This window comes from Salvelinus alpinus, chromosome 24 (assembly GCF_045679555.1).
Source record: "Salvelinus alpinus chromosome 24, SLU_Salpinus.1, whole genome shotgun sequence".
Lineage (NCBI taxonomy): Eukaryota > Metazoa > Chordata > Actinopteri > Salmoniformes > Salmonidae > Salvelinus > Salvelinus alpinus.
Window position 1 is genome coordinate 38,037,124 of NC_092109.1, and position 21,645 is coordinate 38,058,768.

The following is a 21,645-nucleotide window of genomic DNA, read 5'->3' on the forward strand; positions in this document are numbered from 1 at the left end:
ACACAACAGTAACTACCAGGGGTTGGAACCACATTATTCTTCTCGTTAAGTTCTGAAGAGAACCATTCTTTTTTTTGTTCCATTCCACTGTTCAGAAATAAAGTCATGAACTGGTTCGAACGCCAAAAAGGACCAGTTTATATCGTTCTTTTGTGTTCATTTTTTAAACCTCTGAAAACATATTGTTTTTACATTTAGCTCGACATTACATTAGACCAGCTTGCGATGGTTCACTGAATTGTTTACATGACGGAAAGACAAGTGTAGGGCGCGAAATGCAACTGAAATTTTGCGGGTGGGGAGAGAACGAGAGCGTATGGAGGAGGAGATTTGGTTTGAGGCGCTGGGCATCTTGTTGTCATGACATGCATTATCTGAAATAGGACCACATGGTTATACGGTGGAGCGGCTTGGAGGAACGTTGAATGTCTTTGAACTTCATAGAGTTGGCTTAACGTTGGACCAGAGCTAGCTAACAAGCTTGTGTGTGCGTTATTAATCCGTTTTCTTGCTTTTAAAATAACCGTTCTGTTCCGGAACAGTATGGATCACTTTCGTTCCCAATTCAGATTCTGTTCCTTGACAAATGTAGTTATTTTCCATTTTGTTCTGTTCTGTTCTGTTCCCTGAAACGGTTCCAACCCCTTGGAAATACTACAATCAGTAAAACACTACAGTTATTTTACTACAGTATTTATACTATAGTTACCTGTAAATGCTGCAGCTTCTGTACCCTGAACCTTAGTCACTGTCCAGCTACCATCTGGTACTTTAGAGCACCTTAGAGGCTGCTGCCCCATGTACGTAGTAGAGTCATTGAACACTGGTCACTTTAATAATGTTTACATACTGTTTTACCCACTTCATATGTATATACTGTATTCTAGTCCTATATAACTACTGCTGTACACACCATTTCTATTCATATACTGTCTATACACACCATCCTATATAACTACTGTCTATACACACCATCCTATAATAACTACTGTCTATACTGTCTATACACACCATCCTATAATAACTACTGTCTATACTGTCTATACACACCATCCTATAATAACTACTGTCTATACTGTCTATACACACCATCCTATAATAACTACTGTCTATACTGTCTATACACACCATCCTATAATAACTACTGTCTATACTGTCTATACACACCATCCTATAATAACTACTGTCTATACTGTCTATACACACCATCCTATAATAACTACTGTCTATACTGTCTATACACACCATCCTATAATAACTACTGTCTATACTGTCTATACACACCATCCTATAATAACTACTGTCTATACTGTCTATACACACCATCCTATAATAACTACTGTCTATACTGTCTATACACACCATCCTATAATAACTACTGTCTATACTGTCTATACACACCATCCTATAATAACTACTGTCTATACTGTCTATACACACCATCCTATAATAACTACTGTCTATACTGTCTATACACACCATCCTATATAACTACTGTCTATACTGTCTATACACACCATCCTATAATAACTACTGTCTATACTGTCTATACACACCATCCTATATAACTACTGTCTATACTGTCTATACACACCATCCTATAATAACTACTGTCTATACTGTCTATACACACCATCCTATAATAACTACTGTCTATACTGTCTATACACACCATCCTATAATAACTACTGTCTATACTGTCTATACACACCATCCTATAATAACTACTGTCTATACTGTCTATACACACCATCCTATAATAACTACTGTCTATACTGTCTATACACACCATCCTATAATAACTACTGTCTATACTGTCTATACACACCATCCTATAATAACTACTGTCTATACTGTCTATACACACCATCCTATAATAACTACTGTCTATACTGTCTATACACACCATCCTATAATAACTACTGTCTATACTGTCTATACACACCATCCTATAATAACTACTGTCTATACTGTCTATACACACCATCCTATAATAACTACTGTCTATACTGTCTATACACACCATCCTATAATAACTACTGTCTATACTGTCTATACACACCATCCTATAATAACTACTGTCTATACTGTCTATACACACCATCCTATAATAACTACTGTCTATACTGTCTATACACACCATCCTATAATAACTACTGTCTATACTGTCTATACACACCATCCTATAATAACTACTGTCTATACTGTCTATACACACCATCCTATAATAACTACTGTCTATACTGTCTATACACACCATCCTATAATAACTACTGTCTATACTGTCTATACACACCATCCTATAATAACTACTGTCTATACTGTCTATACACACCATCCTATAATAACTACTGTCTATACTGTCTATACACACCATCCTATAATAACTACTGTCTATACTGTCTATACACACCATCCTATAATAACTACTGTCTATACTGTCTATACACACCATCCTATAATAACTACTGTCTATACTGTCTATACACACCATCCTATAATAACTACTGTCTATACTGTCTATACACACCATCCTATAATAACTACTGTCTATACTGTCTATACACACCATCCTATAATAACTACTGTCTATACTGTCTATACACACCATCCTATAATAACTACTGTCTATACTGTCTATACACACCATCCTATAATAACTACTGTCTATACTGTCTATACACACCATCCTATAATAACTACTGTCTATACTGTCTATACACACCATCCTATAATAACTACTGTCTATACTGTCTATACACACCATCCTATAATAACTACTGTCTATACTGTCTATACACACCATCCTATAATACCTACTGTCTATACTGTCTATACACACCATCCTATAATAACTACTGTCTATACTGTCTATACACACCATCCTATAATAACTACTGTCTATACTGTCTATACACACCATCTGTAACGGTTTTCCTCCTCCTCTTCATCCGAAGAGGAGGAGCAGGGATTGAACCAAAATGCAGCGGATTTTGAAGACATAATGATTTATTAAAGTAAAGACGGAAAAACACGAAAACGAAATACACTTGAATAATTAACAAAATAACAAAACGATGTAGACAGACCTGGACATGGAACTTACAATAAACACGAAGAACTCACGAACAGGAACAGACTACAAAAACCGAGACAGTCCCGTATGGTGCGACAAACACTGACACAGGCGACAACCACCCACAACGAACACTGTGAAACAACCTACCTAAATATGACTCAATTAGAGGAAACGCCAAACACCTGCCTCTAATTGAGAGCCATACCAGGCAACCCTAAACCAACATAGAAACAGAAAACATAGAATGCCCACCCAAACTCACGTCCTGACCAACTAACACATAAAACAAACTAACAGAAATAGGTCAGGAACGTGACATAACCCCCCCCTTAAGGTGAAAACTCCGGGCGCACCAGCACAAAGTTTAGGGGAGGGTCTGGGTGGGCATCTGACCACGGTGGTGGCTCAGGCTGAGGGCGAGGTCCCCACCCCACCATAGTCAATCCCAGCTTTCATCTCCCCCTACGAATGACCACCCTCATATTACACCCCCTAAATTGAAAAAGTAACCTTAAGATAAGGGGCAGCACCGGGACAAGGGGCAGCACCGGGACAAGGGGCAGCACCGGGATAAGGTAGCTCAGGACAGAGATATAGCTAAGGACAGAGAGGTAGGTCAGGATAGAGAGGTAGCTCAGGATAGAGGGGCAACTCCGGACTGAAGGGCAGCTCCGGACAGAGAGACAGCTCTGGACTGAGGGGCAGTTCTGGATTAATGGCCGCTCTGGGCTGAGGGGCAGCTCATGACTGGCTGACGGCTCTGGACGCTCATGGCTGGCTGACGGCTCTGGACGCTCATGGCTGACTGACGGCTCTGGACGCTCATGGCTGGCTGGCGGCTCTGGCAGATCCTGTCTGGTTGGCGGCTCTGGCAGATCCTGTCTGGTTGGCGGCTCTGGCAGATCCTGTCTGGTTGGCGGCTCTGGCAGATCCTGTCTGGTTGGCGGCCTGGCAGATCCTGTCTGGTTGGCGGCTCTGGCAGATCCTGTCTGGTTGGCGGCTCTGGCAGATTGACTGACGAATGGCTCTAGCGGCTCCTGACTGACTAACGGCTCTGACGGCTCGGGACAGACGGGCGGCTCTAATGGCTCGGGACAGACGGATGGCTCAGACGGCGCTGGGGAGACGGATGGCTCAGACGGCGCTGGGGAGACGGATGGCTCAGACGGCGCTGGGGAGACGGATGGCTCAGACGGCGCTGGGGAGACGGATGGCTCAGATGGCGCTGAGGAGACGGATGGCTCAGATGGCGCTGAGGAGACGGATGGCTCAGATGGCGCTGCGGAGACGGATGGCTCAGACTGATCCTGTCTAGCGGAAGGCTTTGGCTGCTCCTGTCTGGCGGAAGGCTCTAGCGGCTCCTGTCTGGCGGAAGGCTCTAGCGGCTCCAGTCTGGCGGAAGGCTCTGTAGGCTCATGGCAGACGGGCGGCTTTGCAGGCTCATGGCAGACGGGCGGCTTTGCAGGCTCATGGCAGACGGGCGGCTTTGAAGGCTCAATACAGACGGGCAGTTCATGCGGCGCTTGGCAGACGGACAGTTCAGGCGCCGTTGGGCAGACGGCAGACTCTGGCCGGCTGAGACGCACTGTAGGCCTGGTACGTGGTGCCGGAACTGGAGGCACCGGACTGGAGACACGCACTTCAAGCCTAGTGCGGGGAGCAGGGACAGGGCACACTGACCTCTCAAAGCGCACTATAAGCCTGGTGCGTGGTACCGGCACTGGTGGCACCGGGCTGAGTGCACGCACCTCAGGACGAGTACGGGGAGAAGGAACAGTGCGTACAGGGCTCTGGAGACGCACAGGAGGCTTAGTGCGTGTTGTCGGAACTGGAGGCACCGAACTGGATACACGCACCATAGGAAAAGTGCGTGGAGGAGGAACAGGGCTCTGGAGACGCACTGGAAACCTGGTGCGTAGTGTAGGCACTGGTGGTACTGGGCTGGGGCGGGGAGGTAGCGCCGGAAATACCGGACCGTGCAAGCTTACTGGCTCTCTTGAGCATTGAGCCTGCCCAACCTTACCTGGTTGAATGCTCCCGGTCGCCCGACCAGTGCGGGGAGGTGGAATAACCCGCACCGGGCTATGTAGGCGAACCTGGGAAACCATGCGTAAGGCAGGTGCCATGTATGCCGGCCCGAGGAGACGCACTGGAGACCAGACGCGTTGAGCCGGCCTCATGACACCTGGCTCAATGCCCAATCTAGCCCTACCAGTGCGGGGAGGTGGAATAACCCGCACCGGGCTATGCACACGTACAGGAGACACCGTGCGCTCTACTGCGTAACACGGTGTCTGCCCGTACTCCCGCTCTCCACGGTTAGCCTGGGAAGTGGGCGCAGGTCTCCTACCTGCCCTTGGCCCACTACCTCTTATCCCCCCCCCAAGAAATTTTTATTAATAAAAATATATATATATATTTATATATATATATATATAACTACTGTCCATACTGTCTATACACACCATCCTATATAACTACTGTCTATACACACCATCCTATATAACTACTGTCTATACTGTCTATACACACCATCCTATATAACTACTGTCTATACACACCATCCTATATAACTACTGCCTATACACACCATCCTATATAACTACTGTCTATACACACCATCCTATATAACTACTGTCTATACACACCATCCTATATAACTACTGTCTATACACACCATCCAATATAACTACTGTCTATACACACCATCCTATACAACTACTGTCTATACACACCATCCTATATAACTACTGTCCATACTGTCTATACACACCATCCTATATAACTACTGTCTATACACACCATCCTATATAACTACTGTCCATACTGTCAATACACACCATTATATATACTATATACACGATATATACAAATTATTTGTGGATTCAGCTTTTTCAGCCACACCTGTTACTGATAGGTGTATAAAATTGAGCACAGAGCCATGCAATCTCCATAGACAAACATTGGCAGTAGAATGGCCCGTACTGAAGAGCTCAGTGACTTTCAACGTGGCACCGTCATAGGATGCCACCTTTCCAACAAGTCAGTTTGTCAAATTTCTGCCCTGCTAGAGCTGCCCCGGTCAACTGTAAGTGCTGTTATTGTGAAGTGGAAACATATAGGAGCAACAACGGCTCAGCCGCGAAGTGGTAGGCCACACAAGCTCACAGAACGGGACCGCCGAGTGCTGAAGCGCGTAGCGTGTACAAATCGAGTTCCAAACTGCTTCTGGAAGCAACGTCAGCACAATAACTGTTCGTCGGGAGCTTCATGTAATGGGTTTCCATGGCCGATTAGCCGCACACAAGCTTAAAATCACCATGCGCAACGCCAGGAGTGGTGTAAAGATCGCCGTCATTGGACTCTGGAGCAGTGTAAACGCATTCTCTGGAGTGATGAATCACCATCTGGCAGTCTGACGGATAATTCTGGGTTTGGTGGATGCCAGGAGATTCTGTGTTTCCAACTTTGTGGCAAAAGTTTAGGGAAAGCCCTTTCCTGTTTCAGCATGACAATGCCCCTGTGTAAAAAGCGAGGTCCATACAGAAATGGTTTGTCAAGATCCGTGTGGAAGAACTTGACTGGCCTGCACAGAGCCCTGACCTCAACCGCAACAAACACCTTTGGGATGAATTGGAACGCCGACTGTGAGCCAGGCCTAATCGCCCAACATCCGTGCCTGACCTCACTAATGCTCTTTAGGTGGAATGAAAACAAGTCCCCAAAGCAATGTTCCAACATCTAGTAGAGTCACTACATGTTAGAGTCAATACATGTTAGAGTCAATACATGTTTGAGTCAATACATGTTAGAGTCAATACATGTTTGAGTCAATACATGTTAGAGTCAATACATGTTAGAGTCAATACATGTTAGAGTCAATACATGTTAGAGTCACTACACGTCAGAGTCAATACACGTCAGAGTCAATACATGTTAGAGTCAATACACGTTAGAGTCAATACACGTTAGAGTCAATACATGTTAGAATCCCCTTTGGCAGCGATTACAGCTGTGAGTCTTTCTGGGTAAATCTCTAAGAGCTTTCTACACCTGGATTGCGCAACATTTACCCATTATTCTTCTTAAAATTATTCAAGCTCTGTCAAATTGGTTGTTGATCATTGCTCGACAACCATTTTCAAGTCTTGTCATAGATTTGGTCGTGTCTTTGGCTATGCCGGATTAAGTGATATGACATGATATTCTATAAAATAATTTCTCTGTAATTAATATTACCTGATTAAGCTAATCATGGAAATTAAATTAACTAGAAAGTCGGAGCACCACAAAATAATGATTATAGAGCTGTTATCTTCCGAATATACTCTTAAAGACCTGGTAAACTTTTACATCAATAGCAGTCAATATTAATCGTCACCTTATTTCAATCTCATCTGAAAGTTGTAAATTCTTGGTTATCTTCACGAACCCTGGCTAACAAGTTGAATCAGCAATGCAAAATTGTGTTTAATTATTAATTTACTAAACACCTAAATAATCACACAGAATTACATCTACACAGAATGGATCATACATTGACTACAAATTATGTCATAAAGAAAAACGTCCCTTGCGGACGGAACAGATATGATGGCTGGTTACACAAAGAAAGGGGTTTGGGTTTTGAATGAAAGAGCGGGAAGACTGAGGAACAAAAATATTTTGTGTCTCTATCGGGCCGTAGGCAGCTACTCTATCGTAAATACAGAATCTTATGCATTCTAAATAACCGCCCATTTGGAAAAGGAAAATGCAATAAATATTTACTCTGAGCTGCGCTTCGATCGGTTGGTCGTAGATGGAAGGCCGGGTTGTCCTTAGAAGAATGTCTGGTGGTAGAACGGATACTTGGTAGTACCGTCGTCGTGTGGTAGAACAGATACTCTGTCCGTCCTTTCCTAGCCCACATTTACAGCTGCTGTTGCTAACGCAACGGCTAGGAGGTATCACTTCTTTAGTGAATAATAGTTCAAAGTTCATACCAAGTTGCCATGCTATATGCTCATGCTATATTCTGGCTGGTATAGTCGAAATTCATCCCTCCGACGTGTAGGTCATCACCTTCACGTTGAGATTCGATGCTAATTTCGTTAGGTTCTTGTCGTTCAAACAGAGCTCACGCTGAGGTTGGCTTAGTTCTGTAGGTGATCTTTGACCTTTCAATGTGGGACCGCAAGTCCGCACGTCCTTGGAACAGGAAGTTGAATTTCCGTCAACGGGTTTATATAGTGGTGAAAGAAGGGCGTGTTTCATAGTTTATAACCAATGTCTGTTCACTTGGGCGAGGCCTCTGAGTGAGCAGAGTTTCTCTATGACAAACCGTTCTCTCATTTAAGAAGCTAAAATTACATTTAATCTTTTCACAAATAGTTTCATATTTAAACATTTAAATTGCACAACAATTCCATGTGAATCTGATAACTAGAATGTGTAGATTTTCCAAGATACAGTTTATGTCGTCCTATCATCAGTAATAATGTCTCAGACGCCAACTGTTCTGACATCATATTCATTAAGTACCAACGCATATTTTCAGCTGGTTGGATTACCGAAATATGGTTCCGTTTCCAACCTTTTGATGTTACCAGACACTCTATGTTACAAAGGCTTTACAAGAGTCAACTCTATAGAGTAGAGAGAGAGAAACGGGGGGGAAGGTATTTATGGGGGTCATAAACCTCCCCCATCAAGCCAACGTCATGACAATTTGCAAGCAGATTTAAGTCAAAACTGTAACTCGGCCACTTGGGGACATTCACTCTCTTCTTGGTAAGTAACGCCAGTGTAAATTTGGCATTGTGTTTTAGGTTATTGACCTGCTGAACGGTGAATTAATCTCCCAGTGTCTGGTGGAAAGCAAACTGAACCAGGTTTTCTTCTAGGATTTTGCCTGTGGATAGCTCCATTACATTTATTTTTATCCTACAAAACTCCCTAGTCCTTGTCAATGACAAGCATACCCATAACATGATGCAGCCACCACTATGCTTGAAAACATATTTTGGAATATTTGATTTGTGTACAGGCTTCCCTCTTTTCACTCTGTCAATTAGCTTAGTATTGTGGAGTAACTACACTGTTGTTGATCCATCCTCAGTTTTCTTCTATCACAGCCATTAAACTCAGTAACTGTTTTAAAGTCACTATTAGCCTCATGGTGAAATCCATGAGCAGCTTCCTTCCATTCAATCACTGTACTGCTAATGTGGCCCAGAGAGTGAGCAGGTCTGCACTACAATTGCCAAGCCAAGCGTAAACACACATCGTGACAGTATTGCCAGGCGTAAACACACATCGTGACAGTATTGCCAAGTGTAAACACATCGTGACAGTATTGCCAAGCGTAAACACACATCGTTACAGTATTGCCAAGCGTAAACACACATCGTGACAGTATTGCCAAGTGTAAACACATCGTGACAGTATTGCCAAGCGTAAACACACATCGTTACAGTATTGCCAAGCGTAAACACACATCGTGACAGTATTGCCAAGTGTAAACACATCGTGACGGTATTGCCAAGTGTAAACACATCGTGACGGTATTGCCAAGCGTAAACACATCGTGACAGTATTGCCAGGCGTAAACACATCGTGACGGTATTGCCAAGTGTAAACACATCGTGACGGTATTGCCAAGTGTAAACACATCGTGACGGTATTGCCAAGTGTAAACACATCGTGACGGTATTGCCAAGTGTAAACACATCGTGACAGTATTGCCAAGTGTAAACACATCGTGACGGTATTGCCAAGTGTAAACACATCGTGACAGTATTACCAAGCGTAAACACACATCGTGACAGTATTGCCAAGCGTAAACACACATCGTGACAGTATTGCCAGGCGTAAACACACATCGTGACAGTATTGCCAGGCGTAAACACATCGTGACAGTATTTCCAAGTTTAAACACACATCGTGACAGTATTGCCAAGCGTAAACACACTGTGACAGTATTTCCAAGTTTAAACACACATCGTGACAGTATTGCCAAGCGTAAGCACATCGTGACGGTATTGCCAAGCGTAAACACACCGTGACGGTATTGCCAAGTGTAAACACACCGTGACGGTATTGCCAAGCGTAAACACATCGTGACGGTATTGCCAAGCGTAAACACACCATGACGGTATTGCCAAGCGTAAACACACCATGACGGTATTGCCAAGTGTAAACACACCGTGACGGTATTGCCATGACAAAGAGCGTAGTAGCCTAATGCTGATGAAGATAGATGATGATGATGATGAAGATGACCATGTGATAACTGAATCCTCTGGTTCATAACATCACCCCAGTGACCCCCGTTTGACCTACAGTCCCTGACTTTAGACAGAACACGAAACACTGAGGTTCTATTCAGGTTCTACAGGTTCTACACATGGAAGCCATACATTCCATTCTGTTAACTCAGCCAATAGGCAACTTCTGTCCAGAGGTAGGATGTCGTTGACATCACAGTCCTCTCCTCCTTCATCTGATGATGTCAGAAGCACAGACAGACAGACAGACAGACAGACAGACAGACAGACAGACAGACAGACAGACAGACAGACAGACAGACAGACAGACAGACAGACAGACAGACAGACAGACAGACAGACAGACAGACAGACAGACAGACAGACAGACAGACAGACAGACAGACAGACAGACAGACAGACAGACAGACAGACAGACAGACAGACAGACAGACAGACAGACAGACAGACAGACAGACAGACAGACAGACAGACAGACAGACTAAAGTCATATAATCCCATACACACACAAAGAGAAGAAATCCACCCCCATCCTCCCCCCTCCCCCTACTCCCAAATCCTCTAGATTCCAACCCAATCCAGTCGATATAATCTACTACAGTTTACACACGCTGGCCAGCAGGCCACCACAACACTACCAAGTTACTACTACACACACACTCATTCATTTATTATGCATTCATCAAATAATTAATTAATTAATTCACTCATTCTTTCATTAATTCACTCATTAATTCACTCAATAATTAATTAATTAATTCACTCATTCTTTCATTAATTCACTTATTAATTCACTCAATAATTAATTAATTAATTAATTCACTCATTTGTTCATTCATCAACCCATATAATCTACCCCACAACGGCGAACAGTAATCTACAGACCTAAGTTACTTTGCCCGAGTTACCTTGCCCGAGTTACCTTGCCCGAGTTAGTTTGTCTCAGTTACCTTGTCCGAGTTACCTTGTCCGAGTTAGCTTGTCTCAGTTACCTTGTCTCAGTTACCTTGTCCGAGTTACCTTGTCCGAGTTACCTTGTCCACGTTACCTTGTCCGCGTTACCTTGCCTGAGTTACCTTGTCTGAGTTACCTTGTCTGAGTTACCTTGTCTGAGTTAAATTGTCTTAGTTACCTTGTCTTAGTTACCTTGTCTCAGTTACCTTGCCTGAGTTACCTTGCCTGAGTTACCTTGCCTGAGTTACCTTGTCTGAGTTACCTTGCCCGAGTTACCTTGCCTGAGTTACCTTGTCTGAGTTACCTTGCCTAAACTGGAAATAACTGTTTCCAGACCAACAGGAGAGCAGAGTCTGGTGTGTTGCAGACAGCTGACCTGTGTAGTGAGCTAGAGCCTGGTCTGGGTAGTTCATATATTCAACCATTTATTGACATAGACTAACACACCTACAGTGTAACGCACAGTTACCTCCATGTCAAAGTGCTTGGTTGGCTGTAAAGCCCATTCTCATAGAGTAGTCCAGCTGAGTGTAAAGCCTTCCACATACTTCGGTTAGCCTAGCGCCTAGCTAACTCGGGCCTAGCGCCTAGCTAACTCGGGCCTAGTGCCTAGCTAACTCGGGCCTAGCGCCTAGCTAACTCGGGCCTAGCGCCTAGCTAACTCGGGCAAGATGAACCAAACAAGTAACCTCGACCTTCGCTTGAAAAGACCTTCGCTTGAAACATTTGGGGAAAAAAGCGTGCAACAGTACTGTTTGTCCATTATGAGACGCCGTAGCCAGTATACACTTCCTCAAAATAGTCAGAATGAATCTACGATAACTCAAGAAATCTGTCATTCATTTTAAAGTTTTTTTTCCCCGAAGAGATCTTAGTCACACAATTGTATATCTAACTAGGATGTTTGGTGCAGATATTTCTCAAGTGGGAAAAAATGTGTATGAAAATGAGTCGTCTATCATTGAATGACAACAAACACTTCCTTGAAGAATCCCTACTGTCCTTGAAGAATCCCTACTGACGAAGCAGTGTACACGGCGGCTTAAGAATTTTGCCTAGCCTCGAGAGAGAGAAAAATGTGTGTGTGAACGAACAGCTGAAAAATAAGCCTTGCTGAAGGCCAAAACGAACAAAAATGTCACGAAATGTCATCATAATAGATGCAGAAAGTGTTTCGGAGGGGAAGCATGTGGACGCCTTGAGGTAGCCCTACTGTTATATCTTTAGAGGAATGTTCCAGTTTCACTCTCACTGAAAAGTCACAACAACATCCCCTTCCTTCTTACTTCCTTCCCCCAAAAGTCAATCAACCAATCAGCAGAGCACTCTAAGAACTGTTAAATGTCATCAATCACTCATCACCAAACCACCGCAGGAGCACAGCTTAGAAGAAAACAAATCAAGTGTGTGTGTGTGTGGACGTGTTCAACTATTCTTATATAGTAATGTTAACAAACACAAATTCTGATCAACTGGGGACATTTTGTTAGTCCTCACGAGGTCAAATGCTGTTTCTATGGGGTTTAGGGTTCAGGTTAGGATTAGTGTTAGGGTTAGAATTAAGGTTAGGATTAGTGTTAGGGTTAGAATTAAGGTTAGGATTAGTGTTAGGGTTAGAATTAAGGTTAGGATTAGTGTTAGGGTTAGAATTAAGGTTAGGATTAGTGTTAGGGTTAGAATTAAGGTTAGGATTAGTGTTAGGGTTAGAATTAAGGTTAGGATTAGTGTTAGGGTTAGAATTAAGGTTAGGATTAGTGTTAGGGTTAGAATTAAGGTTAGGATTAGTGTTAGGATTAGAATAAAGGTTAGGATTAGGGTTAGAATTATATTAATGGTAGGGTTAGTTTTAGGATTAGGTTTTTGGGTTAAGGTAAGGGCAAGGGTAAGAGTACAGGTTAGGGGTTAGAGACAATCAGATTTTGAATGGGACTGAATTGTGTGTCCCAACAAGGTTAGCTGTACAAGACTGTGTGTGTGTGTGTGTGTGTGTGTGTGTGTGTGTGTGTGTGTGTGTGTGTGTGTGTGTGTGTGTGTGTGTGTGTGTGTGTGTGTGTGTGTGTGTGTGTGTGTGTGTGTGAGATTAGGGATGTGAATGGAGGAATGTTATGCGTTTAATTTGTTTAAGAGGCAGACATATCTGTAATTACGTTAAGCTGAGTAGGGCAGACAGCTGCAACACAAACAAAACCGGTCACACACACAAACACCCACACACACACACACACACACACACACACACACACACCCCAGCGTTGCGCAGTAACCTACCCACCCAGCAGATATAGCTACAAACCGAATGACCTCCCTTAAAAAAGTTGGTGCATTGGAAACGACCTGAATATGAATAACCTGCAGCCTGTTGACATTTAAATATAATATTTAAATATGATCGATAATATTAGGCCTATCTCGACTACTAATATAGGCATGATCAGTCACTGGCACACGACTACAGTGAGACAAATAATAACCTGCAGCGGGAACCAATTTATCCACAGATTGTCATGACTACAGTTAACGATGACCTGACAAAATACAACACCTTGTCCTCGGATACACACACACCGAGATGACCACAGTCATGAATCACAGCCGAACGTTTAATAGTTTATATACCGTTATTCGGCGTCAAGGTTAAATTAATGTAACGGTTTCTTAATTCTTCCAGCCCAGGTTTAGATTCATATAGGTTTTGCGGAGATGAACTCAATGTAGCCTAACGGTGTCTTCCAGCCCTGTTGGGTTAAGGTTAGGTTAGGTTAAAATAGCAATGCGGAGAACCCCCTACTGACTGACCTGCCAAGCGCCTCTCCCGGACATTCCTCCACAGCAGATCCCAAGCCTTGGACGTGGAATCCCGCAGCTGCTCGCTGATCGACCGGCGCAGCTGGAGCTTAGCAGACTTTCGTTTCGTCGTCATATTGAACAGCGACGCATAATAATAATTATACTAATACTACTATCCCACAGAGACCCGGTTTCCACACACATATAGGCTACAACGACACCGAAAACAGTTATTCCGTTTTATTCCCGTGGTGGATGTCTAAGCTGGTTGCGCACCGGCTGCCTGCGGCAAAAGTCGTCACCTGGTTCGCTGCTGGCTCGAGCGCTGCGTCACCTTGCTGCACCAAGAGAGAGAGAGAGAGCGCGCGATCTGAATACAGGGCAAAGCCGTATTAACAAATATACTTTTTTTTCTGTTCTCGCTTTAGTATATAACCTAACTGTAATGTCCGTGGTTCTTCTATTCCTCGCTGTGAATGTATGTATGGCAGATGTTTCAGGTCATCCTGGATACATACAGGCTCTGTCTGTCTGTTCCGTGTCAATGCCAGATGTGAGGGGGTTTGAAGTTTCCTGCTGCTCTCATTGCGAATGCATACTCTCTCTCTCTCTCTCTCTCTCTCTCTCTCTCTCTCTCTCTCTCTCTCTTCCCCCCTTTCTCTCTCTCTCTCTCTCCCTCCCTCTCTCTCTCCTCCCCTCTCTCCCCCTCTCTCTCTCCCCCCTCTCTCTCTCCCCCCCTCTCTCTCTCCCTCCTCTCTCTCTCTCTCTCTCTCTCTCTCTCTCTCTCTCTCTCTCTCTCTCTCTCTCTCTCTCTCTCTCTCTCTCTCTCTCTCTCTCTCTCTCTCTCTCTCTCTCTCTCTCTCTCTCTCTCTCTCTCTCTCTCTCTCTCTCTCTCTCTCTCTCTCTCTCTCTCTCACTCCCTCTCTCTCACTCCCTCTCTCTATCTTTCTCTCTCTCCCCCCCTTTCTCTCTCTCCCCCTTTATTTCGCTCTCTCTTTCTCTCCCTCTAGCCCCCTCCCTTTCTCTCTTGCTCTCTCAGACAAGAGCCTCTGTCAGCGTCTGACTGGACTACACACACACACACACACACACACACACACACACACACACACACACACAGTCCTCCTGAGGTTGGTCAATGGAAAATGCATTGCTTTTTAGACATATAAACTCAGCAAAAAAAGAAACATCCTTTTTTCAGGACCCTGTCTGTCACACCCTGGCCTTAGTTATCTTTGTTTTCTTTATTATATTAGTTTGGTCAGGGTGTGACATGGGGGATGTTTGTGTGTTTTTGTCTCGTCTAGGGTGTTTGTATTGTCTAGGGGGTGTTTGTAAAGTTCATGGGGTTGTGTTCATTGTAGGTGTTTATGTAAGTATGGCTGCCTAGATTGGTTCTCAATTAGAGACAGCTGTCTATCGTTGTCTTTGATTGGGAGCCATATTTAGGCAGCCATAGTCATTAGGTAGGTTGTGGGTAATTGTCTATGTGTAAGTTGCCAGTGTCTGCACTTATTTGTTTTGTATAGCTTCACGGTCGTTGTTTTGTTTAGTTTGTTTTAGTGTTCTTCATCTTTCTTAAATAAATACAACTATGTATTTATATCACGCTGCGCCTTGGTCCTCTCTTTCACCCGAAGACGATCGTGACACTGTCTTTCAAAGAGAATTCGTAAAAATCCAAATAACTTCACAGATCTTCATTGTAAAGGGTTTAAACATTGTTTCCCATGCTTGTTCAATGAACCATAAACAATTAATGAACATGCACCTGTGGAACGGTCATTAAGACACTAACCGCTTACAGACGGTAGGCAATTAAGGTCACAGTTATGAAAACTTAGGACACTAAAGAGGCCTTTCTACTGACTCTGAAAAACACCAAAAGAAAGATACCCAGGGTCCCTGCTCATCTGCGTGAACGTGCCTTAGGCATGCTGCAAGGAGGCATGAGGACTGCAGATGTGGCCAGGGCAATAAATTGCAATGTCCTTACTGTGAGACGCCTAAGACAGCGCTACAGGGAGACAGGACGGACAGCTGATCATCCTCGCAGTGGCAGACCACGTGTAACAACACCTGCACAGGATCAGTACATCCGAACATCACACCTGCGGGACAGGTACAGGATGGCAACAACAACTGCCTGAGATACACCAGGAACTCACAATCCCTCCATCAGTGTTCAGACTGTCCGCAATAGGCTGAGAGAGGCTGGACTGAGGGCTTGTAGGCCTGTTGTAAGGCAGGTCCTCACCAGACATCACCGGCAACAACGTCGCCTATGGGCACAAACCTACCGTCGCTGGACCAGACAGGACTGGCAAAAGTGCTCTTCACTGACGAGTCAAGGTTTTGTCTCACCAGGGGTGATGGTCGGATTCACGTTTATCGTCGGAGGAATGAGCGTTACACCGAGGCCTGTACTCTGGAGCGGGATCAATTTGGAGGTGGAAGGTCCGTCATGGTCTGGGGCGGTGTGTCACAGCATCATCGGACTGAGCTTGTTGTCATTGCAGGCAATCTCAACGCTGTGCGTTACAGGGAAGACATCCTCCTCCCTCATGTGGTACCCTTCCTGCAGGCTCATCCTGACATGACCCTCCAGCATGACAATGCCACCAGCCATACTGCTCGTTCTGTGCGTGATTTCCTGCAAGACAGGAATGTCAGTGTTCTGCCATGGCCAGCGAAGAGCCCGGATCTCAATCCCATTGAGCACGTCTGGGACCTGTTGGATCGGAGGGTGAGGGCTAGGGCCATTCCCCCCAGAAATGTCCGGGAACTTGCAGGTGCCTTGGTGGAATAGTGGGGTAACATCTCACAGCAAGAACTGGCAAATCTGGTGCAGTCCATGAGGAGGAGATACCTTGCAGTACTTAATGCAGCTGGTGGCCACACTGTTAATTTTGATTTTGACCCCCCATTTGTTCAGGGACAAATTATTCAATTTCTGTTAGTCACATGTCTGTGTGGAACTTGTTCAGTTTATGTCTCAGTTGTTGAATCTTGTTATGTTCATACAAATATTTACACATGTTCAATTTGATGAAAATAAACGCAGTTGACAGTGAGAGGACGTTTCTTTTTTTGCTGAGTTTATATACGTATATATGTGGCTATATTACCCTTTGTCATATCACATAACTGACTATAAACAGCACGTGTGGCTGTGAGTGGAGACCAGAGGGAGAACATTGTTCATTCATTATTACACCGACCAGGAGGGTCTACCTGTATACAGTTGAGAGATAAACTAATTAACTCAAGAGAGTCATAATAAAACCTGAATATGATGATCCTGATTCTACGAGGGTGTGTCTTCTATACAGGAAGTCAGGTTAACAGGTGATGATTCTAGGAAGGTGTGTCGTCTATACAGGAAGTCAGGTTAACAGGTGATGATTCTAGGAAGGTGTGTCGTCTATACAGGAAGTCAGGTTAACAGGTGATGATTCTAGGAAGGTGTGTCGTCTATACAGGAAGTCAGGTTAACAGGTGATGATTCTAGGAGGGTTTGTACTCTATACAGGAAGTCAGGATAACAGGTGAGGCAGAGCTAAACACAGGTGATGTCTGAACTGTAAGGGCTGGTTTCCCAGACACAGAGTAAACCTGGTCTTGGACTGAAAATCACTTTCAATGGAGATTCTCCATGAGGATTAAACAAGGCCATGGAAGTTTGAAACTCTCTCTGTCAGCTTGCCAGAAAACATCTCCTTTCAGACACATTAATCAGGTTCAGCTTTACGTATCCTATATCCTCTCTGAAACTAAGTCATCCACCCAACCTACAGTATAGGATGTGTGTGAATGTCTGAGAGAGGAGGGACAGGAGACTCTCTCTCTCTCTCTCTCTCTCTCTCTCTCTCTCTCTCTCTCTCTCTCTCTCTCTCTCTCTCTCTCTCTCTCTCTCTCTCTCTCTCTCTCTCTCTCTCTCTCTCTCTCTCTCTCTCTCTCTCATCAGACATCCTTTGTGTGTGCGTGAGCGCACGTCTGTGTGTGTGTGTGTGTCACATCTACCTCAACACCATCACATCTACCACAAGAGAAGAGAGGAAAGGAGAGAGAGGAGAGGAAAGTAGAGAGAGCAGGGGTGAGAAGAGAAAGGAATGAGGCACACACCACACACCACACAGCAGACACTCAAACACACACACACACACACACCGACAGATCTTTTAGACCAGTGGAGCACCAGAATAACCCAGATGTGTAACTGAAACCCATGAGGTCTAGAGCAGAGACAACATGGTTACCAGGGGTCGACTCACTCACACAAACGGTGACCTCAGGGTCTCTGTGTAAATATTTCCACTTTAGCAGCTAAAGGACACAGACTAGCATATTAGACTAGCATATTGGACTAGCGTATCAGACTAGGATATTAGACTAGCATATTAGACTAGCATATTAGACTAGCATATTAGACTAGCATATTAGACTAGCATATTCAACTACAATATTAGACTAGCATATTAGACTTGCATATCAGACTAGCGTATTAGACTAGCATATTAGACTAGCATATTAGACTAGCATATTAGAATACAATATTAGACTAGCGTATTAGACTAGCATATTAGACTAGCATATTATACTAGCATATTAGACTAGCATATCAGACTAGCGTATCAGACTAGCATAGACTAGCATATTAGACTACAATATTAGACTAGCATATTAGACTAGCATATTAGACTAGCATATTAGACTAGCATATCAGACTAGCGTATCAGACTAGCATAGACTAGCATATTAGACTACAATATTAGACTAGCATATTAGACTAGCATATTAGACTAGCGTATCAGACTAGCATATTTGACTACAATATTAGACTAGTATATTAGACTAGCATATTATACTAGCATATTATACTAGCATATTATACTAGCATATCAGACTAGCATATTAGACTAGCATATCAGACTAGCGTATCAGACTAGCATATTAGACTAGCATATTAGACTAGCATATTAGACTAGCATATTAGACTAGCATATCAGACTAGCGTATTAGACTAGCATATTGGACTACAATATTAGACTAGCATATTAGACTAGCATATTAGACTAGCATATTAGACTAGCATATTAGACTAGCATATTAGACTAGCATATTAGACTAGCATATTAGACTGGCGTATTAGACTAGCATAGACTAGCATATTAGACTAGCATATTAGACTAGAATTTTAGACTAGAATATCAGACTAGCATTTTAGACTAGCATATTATACTAGCATATTATACTAGCATATCAGACTAGCATATTAGACTAGCATATCAGACTAGCGTATCAGACTAGCATATTAGACTAGCATATTAGACTAGCATATTAGACTAGCATATTAGACTAGCATATTAGACTAGCATATCAGACTAGCGTATTAGACTAGCATATTGGACTACAATATTAGACTAGAATATTAGACGAGCATATTAGACTAGCATATTAGACTAGAATATAAGACTAGCATATTCGACTAAAATATTAGACTAGCATATTAGACTAGCATATTAGAGTAGCATATTAGACTAGCATATTAAACTAGAATATCAGACGAGCATATTAGACTAGCATATTAAACTAGAATATCAGACGAGCATATTAGACTAGCATATTAAACTAGAATATCAGAGTAGCATATTAGACTAGAATATTAAACTAGAATATCAGAGTAGCATATTAGACTAGAATATTAAACTAGAATATCAGAGTAGCATATTAGACTAGCATATTAAACTAGAATATCAGACTAGCATATTAGACTAGCATATTAAACTAAAATATTAGACTAGCATATTAGACTAGCATATTAGACTAGCATATTAAACTAGAATATCAGAGTAGCATATTAGACTAGCATATTAAACTAGAATATCAGACGAGCATATTAGACTAGAATATTAAACTAGAATATCAGAGTAGCATATTAGACTAGAATATTAAACTAGAATATCAGACGAGCATATTAGACTAGAATATTAAACTAGAATATCAGAGTAGCATATTAGACTAGAATATTAAACTAGAATATCAGAGTAGCATATTAGACTAGCATATTAAACTAGAATATCAGAGTAGCATATTAGACTAGCATATTAAACTAGAATATCAGAGTAGCATATTAGACTAGCATATTAAACTAGAATATCAGACGAGCATATTAGACTAGAATATTAACCTAGAATATCAGAGTAGCATATTAGACTAGAATATTAAACTAGAATATCAGACGAGCATATTAGACTAGCATATTAAACTAGAATATCAGAGTAGCATATTAGACTAGCATATTAAACTAGAATATCAGAGTAGCATATTAGACTAGCATATTAAACTAGAATATCAGAGTAGCATATTAGACTAGCATATTAAACTAGAATATCAGAGTAGCATATTAGACTAGAATATTAAACTAGAATATCAGAGTAGCATATTAGACTAGAATATTAAACTAGAATATCAGAGTAGCATATTAGACTAGCATATTAAACTAGAATATCAGAGTAGCATATTAGACTAGAATATTAGACTAGAATATCAGAGTAGCATATTAGACTAGCATATTAAACTAGAATATCAGAGTAGCATATTAGACTAGCATATTAAACTAGAATATCAGACGAGCATATTAGACTAGCATATTAAACTAGAATATCAGAGTAGCATATTAGACTAGAATATTAAACTAGAATATCAGAGTAGCATATTAGACTAGAATATTAAACTAGAATATCAGAGTAGCATATTAGACTAGCATATTAAACTAGAATATCAGACTAGCATATTAGACTAGCATATTAAACTAAAATATTAGACTAGCATATTAGACTAGCATATTAGACTAGCATATTAAACTAGAATATCAGAGTAGCATATTAGACTAGCATATTAAACTAGAATATCAGACGAGCATATTAGACTAGAATATTAAACTAGAATATCAGAGTAGCATATTAGACTAGCATATTAGACTAGCATATTAAACTAGAATATCAGAGTAGCATATTAGACTAGCATATTAAACTAGAATATCAGAGTAGCATATTAGACTAGCATATTAAACTAGAATATCAGACGAGCATATTAGACTAGAATATTAAACTAGAATATCAGAGTAGCATATTAGACTAGAATATTAAACTAGAATATCAGACGAGCATATTAGACTAGAATATTAAACTAGAATATCAGAGTAGCATATTAGACTAGAATATTAAACTAGAATATCAGAGTAGCATATTAGACTAGCATATTAAACTAGAATATCAGAGTAGCATATTAGACTAGCATATTAAACTAGAATATCAGACGAGCATATTAGACTAGAATATTAAACTAGAATATCAGACGAGCATATTAGACTAGCATATTAAACTAGAATATCAGAGTAGCATATTAGACTAGCATATTAAACTAGAATATCAGAGTAGCATATTAGACTAGCATATTAAACTAGAATATCAGAGTAGCATATTAGACTAGAATATTAAACTAGAATATCAGACGAGCATATTAGACTAGCATATTAAACTAGAATATCAGACG

At 42.1% G+C, this 21,645-nt stretch overlaps 1 protein-coding gene across 1 annotated transcript in view; it reads right to left on the minus strand.

The window, feature by feature from the left end:
- The window catches only part of LOC139552799 (stAR-related lipid transfer protein 13-like), an 89,844-nt gene extending 75,150 nt beyond the window's left edge, over window positions 1–14,694 (minus strand). Inside the window, exon 1 of the mRNA XM_071364844.1 lies at window positions 14,098–14,694. Coding sequence (XP_071220945.1) covers window positions 14,098–14,221 — 124 coding nt within the window. The 5' untranslated portion in view covers window positions 14,222–14,694. The remainder of the gene's footprint in view (window positions 1–14,097) is intronic.
- Window positions 14,695–21,645: the final 6,951 nt, after the last annotated feature.